General features: G+C 27.2%; 1 protein-coding gene across 1 annotated transcript; it reads right to left on the reverse strand.

Moving 5' to 3' along the window:
• Positions 1 to 7158: 7158 nt before the first annotated feature.
• LOC129613824 (uncharacterized) lies at positions 7159 to 8040 on the reverse strand. The gene is made up of 3 exons (XM_055528116.1): positions 7980 to 8040; positions 7434 to 7893; positions 7159 to 7355 (listed from the first exon to the last, which is right to left on the reverse strand). Exons 1-3 carry the CDS (start codon positions 7992 to 7994, stop codon positions 7159 to 7161), a joined length of 672 nt encoding a protein of 223 aa, XP_055384091.1. The 5' UTR covers positions 7995 to 8040.
• Between the last annotated feature and the right edge of the window lie 5408 nt (positions 8041 to 13448).

A 13448-nucleotide genomic window follows, 5' to 3' on the forward strand; every position in this document is an offset into this window, starting at 1 on the left:
ATTAATTGCCAAAAATGTCTGCTCACAAATCTATAATTTTTAATAGCTAATTACTTTACCTACTCGATAGTTAATTACTCTACCTACTTTACCTAAATCAAAAATGCAAAATTTTGTGCCATAATTGAAAATATAAAAATATTATCAAGAATCTTGACCAAGAAAATCGTATAGTGCGATACAAAAACGATTTTAATTTATTGTTTCATAAAGTTTAAAGCGCAAAATTTTCAATTTAAAATTTCATTTTTTAGGTGCAATATCGAATAAAAAAATAATATCAATTTCGTAATAAATTTTTTACGCTTCAACACAAATAAGTACATGTATATAAAATATCAAATAAATAAATTTAGCTTCTGTTGGAAGCACAAACATTTTGTTTAACTCCCACAATCAGCGGAATACCAAATATGCCTCTCCGGCTAACCTGCATTTAATCATAAATTGAATAGTAATATAAAATTGAATTGTAACATTTAGTCACTCTAATGTTCATGCCGTGTAAGCGCCACTTGTACTATATTGAGTTGTTGTGCTTTCTTGGCTTTTTGCAAGGCGCTTAATTATATTACTACAATTCACCCATTTTTAAATGACGTAAACTTGGTTACTATCAAAATTGTTATATTCACTTGAAAACCATTTTTTACGACAATTTCCATTTTAACTACGACGACTTTTTTGCTACATTTCTTCTTATTTGGGCACTTTTACACTGACCACAGTGGTCTCAAACTTTATTTTACATCCTCTTTTCTTAAAAAACTTTTAGTTTTTTTGTCCTCCTTGTATATAAGAAACATGATATGAAATAAACCTGTGTAAAACCAGCTGGTGTCTGTTTTAATTATTAAATTTTGTTTAATTTACAACTTTACCCTTACAATACGGATGTAGAATGGTTTTTTATACCCTGCACCTTCGTAAAGTGTACGATAACTCAAAAACGAATTATGCAATTGACACCAAAATTTCACAAGTTGTTTCTTTTGTATTAAGGACGGCTGCTGCCAGTTCACACAACGGGTTCGGGTAGCAGCCATACAACTTAAAAAGGTATTTTAAAATATTTCGAAAATTAATAAACCTGCATTAATGAAATTCGGCAGTCGTATGTCCAATTTCAGGTTAAATATATTTCTGTTTTTGGACTCAGATTGTCACGGCTGAAACGTTTTTAATTGTTGTGTGTTAATTTCTTTCTAACTTTTAGAATTTTAATCTCTTCTCAAATATTGTGAATACACTCTTCTTAATTATATATCTCAAAATTCTGGTATGTAAGTAGTCACGCAATTTAAATGCATTGTAATAATTTTCTAGCTATTAACGTAAAATAATGTAAATCTTTACAGAAATTTTTAAACAGTAATTCTCGTTTTTTAATAAGGTGAGCGAAGACATGAAGCCCAATAGAATTTACCCTTATTTTAGAATTAACGTTTAAGGTTGAACCTTATGGATTATGTCTTATGGAACTATTAATGCATTATGGAAGTTATGAAAATTTAAATCTTAAATGTGTGCTTTTTTTTCTACTATTTCGAAAAATGAAAAATGAGACTATAATAAACAACAGGTAAGTTGACATTAAAAGTTTATAAATCAAATGACCGTCAGGTTTTACATTTACGTGTTTTTCCATACTAATTGATTTTATTAAAGGTTCTATGTGGTAGTACTACAAAATTATTCTACAAAATTGCAATAAATTTTCTTAAAATTCGTTGATCTATGTACATTGGTATCGGCAGACACCTCTATTAATTCAAGATTGCTTTAATAAAATGCTACATTATTAAAAATGTTAACGTTTTTGAAAGAAAAGAATTAAAAAAAAAAAATTAATTTCAACTCTTTAGATTTTATGCGTTTTTATTGGAAAAATTGCTTGTTGATAATTTGCTCAATAATTGAAGGGGTTAGAAGAAGAAGGAGTTAAGTAACATTTTCAATATTTCGAGAAAAACGCTTTTTTGTATTCTGATTTTAATAACGTTGCAACTTTTCACCTATTTGAAACATAGAATTTTTATTTTTTAGATCTTATATTGTTCTTAAAGTACTTTCAAATAGGGTATTTCAAATTCTTGTGAATGTTACGGCAAAAGTGGAATTTAGAAAAATATGCAATTAACTCCTTTTTACACCAATAAAATTTACAAAAAACAAACTGTTGAAGAATTAAAAAGCGTTAATTGAATTTTTGTTTTATATTATCATTCTGTATTATTTTTTCAAATATTACAAAAATAAAAAACAAACTTTAATTTAGAAAATAACCAAAAAAGTTCGTCATATTTGTTCTGAATAAACCTTATAAACTTAATAAAATATGTAATTTTCTTTTAAATTAATTGAAAAAGAAAAAAGGAATATAGGTTTCGTAATAAGTATATTTATACTAGGTATTAAAATATTAAATATGTATAATATCAATACATAATATTTGTTAAACTACTAAATAAAGCACTTTCAGATTCAGATATAATATCTAGCAGTGCATGTGGGTACTCAAATTAATAAGCAAAAACAAAAATTTGAAATAATTTTCTGTTAATTCGTTAATATCATCAAATATCCCACTAGTATTTATAGTTCAGGTTTCCTTCCGATTATATTTTGATAGAACTATTTATGTTCATTTGGAATGAAAATGAACTGTACTTTTAAATTTTTAATTTTTTCTTCACTAATAGATTAGTGAAATGTACATACTAAATTGAGCTTCTTCAGTATGAACGTTGTCTATAGATTTCTTTTTTTCTTTTTCTTGGTCCGAAACCGGTTTTACCATTTTGCTATCCTCTTGATTCCATTGTTCCCATATTCCCATATTATATATTTGACTTACGCTTTCTTAATTAAACAATAATAGTAAAAGTTTAACAATAATAGCAAAATTTTAGCCCTCATAACACTTAACAAACACTAGTAACACTTTAAACTTCTAAAATATGATAACGGTTTTGCTAATATTTTGTTTTTTTTATTGAATTGTTTGTGGATGAAAGTGTCAAATGCGCACTTAACCCTTTTAAGAAATAAACTTCTCATTTTATTTGAAAACATTTATATTGTACGAGTAGGTTAAGTGATCTTAACGCCTTCATTTAATAAACAAAAGATTAAAATGTGTACTTAACTCTTTTTTTTATTGTCTAAATACCGTAAAACTTCATATTTCGAAAACGCGTTTTTGTAAAAGACGTGTAAGTTTTGAAAAGACTAAAGCTGCCAAAAAACGATTTTTGAGAAAAATGTCACTTAACTCCTTATTCTTCTAACCCCTTCAATTATTTACTCCTTCGCTATTACTAGAATATATTTTTTTAATAAAAAAATATATTAGCAGTTCTTTATTTAAAAAAAGAAAAACATATTTAGTAAAGACACTAACCGAAATGTTATCAACTTAAAATTGCATATGAAGAGGCGAACCTAGATGTTTTTTATGTTTTTAAAATAATTCCCAATGTCAGCTAAATTTCCCTTAAATTAATTTTGAAAATTCCGAGTTGAAAAAAGTGACATCTATTATCCAAAGTATTACATAAATTTTTTTTTTACAAAGTTTGCTTAATATAGCTGAGACTACAACTTTTTTTCCCTATTATACATATTCTAATTTGGTGATTGCGATGACGATTTATATATAGAAAATAAAAAAAATGGTAGATATTGATTGCAGCAAGATTGCTTTATAAAAATTTGATGATCGGCGTTTTTTTTTTGAGTTACCGTTGTTAAATAACTTTTCAGTAAGTTAAGTGACTAAGATGATTTCTCACTTCTTGATTTCTTAAAAAAAAAGTTAATTGTAACTATTGAAAAATTCTAGTTAGCAAAAACGTCTATTACTTGAAAAGGGAGACTGCTTGATGAATATTCGACTGATGTATGATAACTATGAATAATTTATTAAACATGCTTGTTATTAATTGGTTTCTACTTCAAATATCTTTCTACGGAAATTACTCAACTATTGTTTTGCACCTATAATAGCAATATTTAAACGGAAGCACAGTAAAGCATTTACACAAGTTAAATCCTTTAAATTTAACCTAGAACTTATTCTAACACAATTTAAAAATGTTCTTTTAAAATTTTGATGAAAAGTTGTTCTTTCACAAAAAGTGTTCGGAAGGCCGTGTTAATTAAATACATACATAGTCTGTATAGATTAGATTTAAAATATACAATGCTCAAAAATATACAATGAAATAAATTCATAATTTTTTATAAATATCCACTTTTTCAATAACTCTAAAAATTTCTTGAATTAATGAATTCCATATGCATAAATTGTACATATGTATGTTTACTAAAAATTATTATTGAAAACTGAAGCATTAGGATTTTTGTTATCTAAAACTTCATCTGTTTATTTCAAGTTCAGCTGATGTATAATTTGTTGCAACGTCAATTTTCGTACCCGATTCTTAATACACAAATTATGCAATGTGCGACGTATGATACGATTAATAATTCAAGGAAAACTTCCAGGTAGATGACGTAATGTACGTTTATTTAAAACACAGCGGAATTCACCTTTGCAATCCAAATTGTGAATTTTAGATTCTGATTTTGAGCTTGACTTTATTCGTTAAATACCAAATGGTTTAAATTACAGCCTTCTTTCGATTTACGTAGAGTAATTAAATATGCTTTAGGGAAATACTGTGCATCCTCAGAAAATAAACAAAAAAGGAAACATTATGTAGGTATAGGGTAATTTAAATGACAGTGCGCCACTCAAACAAATTCAATTCTATTGTGTAACTCCAAAAATTATTTACAAATAAAGGCATTCTATTTTTGCTCTTTATCAAAGCTAATTTTCTTCTATTTAGGAGAAACTTAAGATTCGGAAAATTATCAATTTATTTTGAAAAATACAAACAAAATTGCCGCTTTTGGTTTTTAGTAGTTTTATATGAGTTTCTTCAATGCCATATTTTCGCATGTGTTTTGCATAGGTTGTCAAATAACTTTACGGATGATTCCTTAATCAATTTCCAGTAAAAAACTGTGTGTGTGAAAGAGGGGAAGGGTTCCAAAAAAAAAAGTATCAAATTTTTCCTGCATATTAATGCTTATAACTTTGGAACTATGCGACGTAGAGTAGTCATCGGTGCTTGTTTTCCAGCTAAATTGATTGCTTTTTATTTTCGATCTCACAATTACAGTGGAGTCCGCTTATAGTCACACAAAAAATTTCATAAAAATGTGTAACTATAAGCATCATATGCCTATAAGCGTCAGTAGAAAAAAAAAATTTATAAATAAAACTCAAAACTTTATTTTTTTTTTAAATTTAATTTTAAATTAAGTACTTATATGATTATGTACATAAATAAAAATCGTCTTTTTGAATTACAAATTAAATTAATGACAAATTTTTGTTGTGGAAATAATGTACCTATGTATGTACATACACAAAAGTGACAGAAAAAAATATTTAAGTTACAATATTTGCCGCTACAAATTCGACAACAAATATTGTAATTAAACTATTTGCCGTAAAGTAGGTAGTAAAACTACTTACCGCTATATACGTTTGAGCCATAGTCTTCGAAACAAAGTTAGAACATTGGTTTGGTTTTTGAATTTTTTTAAAAATTTGTTTTATTATACCCTGCACTTCGTGAAGGGTATATTAACTTTGGTATGGAGTTTGTAACTACTTGAAGAAGTCATCTGCGGTATGGACATATATATATATTCTTGCTCAGCGTAAAATTCTGCGTCGATTTAGACATGTCCGTCCGTCCGTCCGTCCGTCCGTCCGATCGCACGATAACTCAAAAACGAATAATGCAATCGACACCAAACTTTCACAAGTTTTTTCTTTTGTGCTAAGGACGAACCCTATTGTTATTGGACTAAGTCGGACAACGGGTTCGGGTAGCTGCCATACAACTCCAAGAGTTTATTTTAAATATTTCAAAAGCTAATAAAGCTATAAATATAAAATTTTGTATACATGTGTCCAATTATATTCTACACATGTTCTAAAAATTGTAATGGGATAGCTGCACCGGTTCGGGTGGCTGCCATACAACTCCAATAGCAAATTTTTTATATTCGACAAAATAATAAAGTCAGATTCATGAAACTTGGCAGTCATGTGTCCAATTATAGGTCAAATATATTTTTGAAGTTTTAGAGGAATCGCTTGACAGGTTCGGGTGCCTGCCATACAACTCCAGAAGCTAATTTTTTATATTCGACAAAATAATAAAGTCAGATTCATGAAACTTGGCAGTTATGTGTCCAATTATAGGTCCAATATATTTCTGAAGTTTTGGTGGAATTGCTCGACAGATTCGAGTAGCTCCCATGCAAGTCTAAAAGCTTATTCTTAATATTTGGAAAAATAATAAAGTCAGATTCATGAAACTTGGCAGTTGTGTGTCCGATTATAGATCAGATATATTTGTGAAGTTTTAATGGAATTGCTTGACAGGTTCCGGTACTTGCCATACAACTCCAAAAGCTTATTTAACATATTTGGAAAAATAATAAAGTCAGATTCATGAAACTTGGCAGTTGTATGTCGAGTTATAGGTCACATATATTTCTAAAGTTTTGGTGGAATTTCTTAACAGGTTCGAGTAGATCCCATACAAGTCTAAAAGCTTATTCTTAATATTTGGAAAAATAATAAAGTCAGATTTATGAAACTTGGCAGTTGTGTGTCCGATTATAGATCAGATATATTTGTGAAGTTTTGATGGAATTGCTTGGCAGGTTCAGATACTTACCATACAACTCCAAAAGCTAATTTTAAATATTTGGAAAAATTATAAGGTCAGATTCATGAAACTTGGCAGTCGGATGTCCAATTATAGGTCAGATATGTCCGTGAAGTTTCTATAGAATGATTTCAGAGGTTCGAGTAATTGCTACACAATAACGAAAGGTGCAGGGTATAATTCAATCGGTTTATACCGACTGAAACGTTTTTATTTGTTTTTTTTTTTTGTTCCGCTCATGAGAGCTACAAGTTAGCCGCAGATAATGCATTGTTACCTGCGCTTAAGTTTTCAAATATTCTTTAATATATACATAAATAAAATATAAAATAATAATCAACGTAATTATTCGCTGTTTATTGTTATTGCTACAATATAATTAATGACATACATAGATCTAAACTCTTTTTTGTAAATAAGCTGGATTAGATAATTCATTGTTTATGTTCGAAATATAACCATTATTGTTTATTTGTTTTGGTGTTAAAGATGTTATTGAGGGTGATGTTTGTGAATATACACCAATAACTGATTGAATTGGAGCCGTGACTTCATCATTAAGTTTGGTTTCACCTCCAAGAGCATCATAATGTGCTAAAATGATGAAAATTTTCCATAAAAATTGAAAACAATTAAAAATAATTGGTTAATGAAATAGTGAAGATGTTTTACCTTGAATTTGTTGCTGAGCATTTTGTGCTTCCTCCTGAGTTTTGTATTTGATAAAATATACTTCTGGTTTAGATGGTTCCACTTGAGGTGCTGGCGTAGAAATATCTAAATCAGTTGAATCAGTTTTCTTGCTTAGAACATATATAACAGTTCTTTCTTCATTATCCTTATGATTTACCAGTGATAGTTTAGCTGGTTTATAAATTGGAGCTTTGATGAATACAACACGATAACTTTTTTGTGGTTTCGATGCTAATACGGTTCTAGGCTCTTCTTCTGGTTCTTCTGGAGCTGTATGATAATAGATGTGCTTGGAAACAAGTGCTGCCTCTAAATCTTGATTATCTTCCGGATCTTTAGATAAAAGTGTACTTTGATATTTACTTTCAGATGATAGTGATTGAGAAGATGCTGGCTGTATCGGTAATGCTACATTTACCATGATCAAACAACATAATATCTATTAATGCAACAAATTATATTTTTAATTTTTACTAACATTAGTGAATTCACAAATTACTTATTTTAGTATATTTAAATACTTACTAACAGTAGTCGCATTTTAGATTATAACAATATCCCTTTATTATGTTAATATGTAGAGGAGTCATCGCAAACTGCACAAATATTTAATCAAAATCTCACTTTTATATTCTTTGTAGGCTGAAATAATCGCATAATGAAAATGAAATGTCTCAAAAGTGCAACAAAACGACAATTCCTGCCGGTTAAAAATGTGAAAATTGAAACATTTGCATAATTCGCCACTAAAATAAATTTATAATTCATAGTAGCTAGAGTTAAAATATTTTATCTGAAGAAATAAAACAAGTAAGTCGGTGCATTTGAATGGAATTACAATGGGAATGCAAGGGAAAAGTAAAATATTTTGATATTTATATTTTCTATTTTTTTTCTATTCATTAATAAAAATAGTCGTTTATATTTTAATTTCTTACAAAATTATTAAGAGGCGAATGGATAATAAAAATCGCTGGAAATATTCATTAAATTTCATATAGGAATTAGGCTGATCCAGCGGATTTTTAAAACTATTTCTTGTCTATTTCAATTTAATATATTACGAAGCATGAACCTGTAACCTTGTATGTAGGAATTTTCGCATTATCTCCTTGTAAAAACAATTAAATGAAGATATTTGACTATTTCGAAGAACAACTTAAACAAGATTATTAGAAAAAAGAAAATTTGATACAAAATTTAGAAATTTATCTAGGGTTCTGTTAACATTAACGACAACATTTAAGATTTAATCTGAGTCTAATGAATGTTGTATGTCTAAATACTGATTATTATTAGATTTTTCCCGACGGCAGTTAGTATAAATTAGTTTATTCTCATCAGGGTTTATCGTTTAATTTTTCGAAAGTAAAATGGCGTTAACCAATTTTTTATGGGAGTATTCAATATCGATTATTCTATTCTATGGGAGTATTCAATTCAATTATTTTTATTCTAATTATAATTTTTTTAGAAGAAATAATAAATTTTGACATAAAGTCCGAACTTCATCTAACTATTCAGTCCGATATGTAAACAGCAATTAGGCATAGTTTTGTCGTATATGTATGTATTTTTTGATTGAAATTTTTCGCAACCTAATAATTGCTTTTTCTATCTATATAAATAGTGCCCTTTCTATAATATAAGGGTAGATTTTACTATAAGTATTCTGTTTTCAACGAAAAAAAAACTTTTACTCCTAATTCCTGCAGCTTCGATCAAATTAGATATACAGTGCTTTTCCTTTGATTCAGCCTAATAAACCGTATACTTAATAATTCAATAAAATTTGTTGTAATTGACTCATAATCTAATTTGTTAAATTAATAATCACATAATACGATGGTGGAGTTATTTTATATTTTTTTGGACTTGTCAATTATGGCTTCTTCGCATTTTACAAAGCAATTATAAAATAAAATATTCACTTATGTTGAAGAGTCGAATATGAAAAGAAAAATTTTGTTAGATAACGGATATTTAAATTATGTAATACCAGAATTTCCTGCATCAAATTAAAATTTTATTCTTATAATTTCTTTTTAGGTAAATTAATTGCCATAATGAAAACGAAAAACATGTTTTAATAAGATTAAGGAAATAACAAACTTGCATTCATTGTAATTTTGCTAAGGCCGTTTCCAAACTTATCGAACTTTGCATTTTTAGCATGATTTTATTTCGAATTATGTGCAGTGTTTCCTCAACATATAGCAATTCGTACTGATTTATCTGCCAAAAATTTATGGTTTTAAGACTCATATTTGAAAAACTCAAGACTCATATTTGGACAGTTTAAAACAAATAGATGCCTAAAAATTTATTTTCAAAACTTTTTATAAAAAAAATTACTAATAGAGGGCTATAAAAAATTGAAACAAATTATATGAAATTGAAAGAATTGAAAAAAAACTTTATATGAAATAACGTTAATATTGCCAATACTGCTATGGCATAAAATAATACATAATAGTACTATTTTAGTACTTTTGGTCCTTTATATCAAATTTAAGAAAAATGCTATAAAACATGTAATACGGTAACAATTCTTTCACTCCTAAAATTTTGTTTAATGTCATTAAAAGTATATAAAATATAAGCTAAAAAGCGGCAAAAATAGTCAAAATAATTAGGATAGATTTTCAATTAATGATAATTTGTATAAAGAATAAGCTATTCTATATCAATAAATAGGAAAAAAATGAATAATATAATTGAAATGTTTAGGAGGAAATTAGAAGAATTATAAAAAGGAAAATTTTTGAACTTCCGTTATACGTTTATATTACACCATTAGAAAAAACGTGGCCTATAAAAGTTGGCGTTTTTTTCAAGTAAAAGTTTATTATTCTAAAATGAAGTGAGATTTTCGCTCTACAATGTCATTATGCAAGTATGTGATAAATTGTCGACTTGAGCGTGCTCTAACTAGATAGCTTGCAGTGGCTCAATAATTGTTTTTCGTATCATTATGCAGTAATATTCGCCCTACTTGTTTATTTTACATCATTTACGCTCTAAATATTTACTAATAAGTAACTGTAAATAATATAAAAAAATATTAAAAATAAATTTTGAACAATTTTTTTTTTACATTAATTATTCTTACACAATGTAGTCATTTTGACTGCTTTTGGGCAAAATAGGTATATACAAAATTTCAGTCTTTCTACTGTTAATGTTTGTATGTATTGTAAGCTTCTTGTATACCTAATGAATATTTTGTTTTTAAAATCGGTTGTTGTTACTTTAGTAGTTATCCTAAATATATGCAATAAAATTTTTTAATGAAATAATTTCATTTTTTACATTAGCTACCCAGTTTTACAAATACATATTTAAATTTTAGGAATTGTAATATTTTAAATTTTTCAAACATTTTCGATTAATATTGAAAATAATTTAATTTATAAAAAAAGAAATTTGGTTATGTAAAATTAGTTTTTAAGACCACATTTTCAATTAAATCTCCGTATCTGGCTTGACATATTATTTCAGTAATTTAAAACTGGCAATATTTTAATTTCATCAATTAGTAAAATTCAAATAATATTGTCTGTTAACATAAAATTTTTTCTTACGTTTGAATTAAATTAAATGACGGCATCGAAAGCGGTGTGTGAATGTTATTATTTATTTTAAATACAAAAATGCTTTGGTCGCGTTTATAATGGTTTTTGATCATATTCTAGATTGTTGAATACCTTCAAAAATTGTTAATTTAGTATAATTTAGAAAATTCATTATTTTTTTTATTATTTTTGTTTTAATAGTTTAATACTTTAATTAAGTTTTAATCAAATCAACATTAAATAAGTGATTGAAAGCGTGTCTGATTGAGTTAAGATCACTGAGATTTTAAGAAATGTGAGAACATAAACTTATGTTTTAGATTTAAATTATTGATAAAATTTAATGAGTTTGGTTTGTCTACGAAAGAATTTTATTTACCAGAATTTTGTAGTAAGCAAAAATTAAAGATACCTATGAGTAAATAAAATTGTTATATAATAGTTCATTAATAAGTGAATCTGTGTGGTTCGCAAACTGCAGGATTAACGAAAAATAAAATAATGAAACAAACTAATTAATTTCTCTAGTATTTTTTTTTGATTTCATGTGAATATCTAAAACTTTTGAAATAACTAAATTGACGGACGAACTTCCAAATTTTAACCAATTTCAATTACGAAAAAAGGGAAGTTCTATATGCCAAAAAACGTCTATAGTAAAATTTACTTTAACACTTTAAAAATATTGGAATATTCGTTATTATTGTTGGCTTGATAGGAATATTCGGTATTTGTTGGCGTCATATTTAATAAGAAAATTTTAAAAGTTTTTTAAACACAAAGACGGACAGATATTTCTGCGTCCAGGACGCTGTGGCATTAGTGGTATTTAAATAAGCCTGTCAAAATGATTTTATTTCAACACTTTAATTAGAAAAAGAGTAAAAGTTCATGACATATTATGTTTGATCAAATGTTATTAACGAAAAGTCTTATTGTTCCTCTTTAAAACTCTGTATCTAAGACAAGATTTAGGTACTAAAAAAGTATGTACTTACATGTGTGCACCAACTTCTATAAACTAAAAATTTCATATGACATTATTTTTGCTTTAAATATTTTTATATTTTTTTATAAAATTAAGATTATTAGAATTTATTAAAATAAACACATATGCATATATATACATATAAAATATAATTTTCCGGAAATACAATTTTAGCTTTTTACTAAAAATACCTCAAGTATAAGAAAATTTATGTAAATTACTACCATTTTTAATTTGAAACCTCCTATGATTTCGATTAAGATAATCGATATTCAAATCCCATTACAATAAGATTATATTTAAAAGTTTTATATTGTTTTATAATATACGAGCAATACTTAATGTGATTTTGCTTCTTCTTTATATTATACATAACATAATATTATAGACGTTATTTACGTGACATTATACGTGACTATGAAATAATTAAATTTTATTTAGTTGACAAAGAATTTGACACGAAAATTAAACGGTATTTACTGTTTGGTTTCGATTGTATTGACTCATTACTGGCATTTTAATTATTATTATATTTCTAACTCACAATCAAAAAGTTTAAAACAAAGAACATTACCCCACGATTGTTAGCCATACATATAAAATGTACTAGATTTGGGGCATTCTGTGGCTGGACATTTATAGGATATTAGATGAATCACCTTAACTATCAACGATGCTAATGACACTAAACCATCAGATCCTGAATGTTGGAGTTGCTAAATTGGAACACAGATGAAAATTGTGTATTCTAAGAAATCGCTGCGTTCAAACCATTCTCTTAAATAAATTCATTTACATTTGTTCGCTTGTTTACATTACAGATTCAAACTTGCAACATACAGATTCAACTTGCATTTAAGTAAACTGTTTCAGTTAGTTTAAGCACAAATATTAAACTTTTCGGAAAGTTTAATAAAGTGTTACTCAAGTTCTTCTCTTAACAACTAAGATTTAGGCAGTAAATGTTTTTCGTAATTTTTTTTAAAATCGCAACCTGCCTTATAAGAATGACTGGTACGAGTTTTAACTAGGTTGGTCCATCTTATCGCTTATAAAAAAATTTCAAAAATAAATTGATTTTAATTATATACTAAATTTGCCATACCGTTTGTAACGCGAAGAAATAACGGTGTTAGATATAGACTCAAGTGTATGTTTTTGATCAGCGTCAAATTCTGAGTTGATTTAGCTTTGTCTGTCCGCCCGTCCGTCCGTTCGTCCGTCTCAACGATAACTCAAAAACTAATTGAGCTCACTTCAGCAATTTTTCACAAATGATTTAATGTAATAAGTGACAGAACCTCATTTAAATTGGGCATGATCCGGTTACCGGTGAAATTTAACACAAACGAACATGTTAGTAGGGCCGATGTGCTTGATAAAATTCGTTAAAATTTCTTGTCTCTTTCTGGTTGCTGCCATACAGCTTCA

The sequence above is a fragment of the Condylostylus longicornis genome, unplaced genomic scaffold (genome assembly GCF_029603195.1).
Source record: "Condylostylus longicornis isolate FDR11 unplaced genomic scaffold, ASM2960319v2 ptg000004l, whole genome shotgun sequence".
NCBI lineage: Eukaryota > Metazoa > Arthropoda > Insecta > Diptera > Dolichopodidae > Condylostylus > Condylostylus longicornis.

Bases quoted from the DNA above. Each gene is read 5' to 3' on its own strand.
- LOC129613824 (XM_055528116.1), bottom strand. The intron at 7,356-7,433 runs GTAAAACATCTT...TCATCATTTTAG, and splicing joins TGCTCAGCAACAAATTCAAG to CACATTATGATGCTCTTGGA.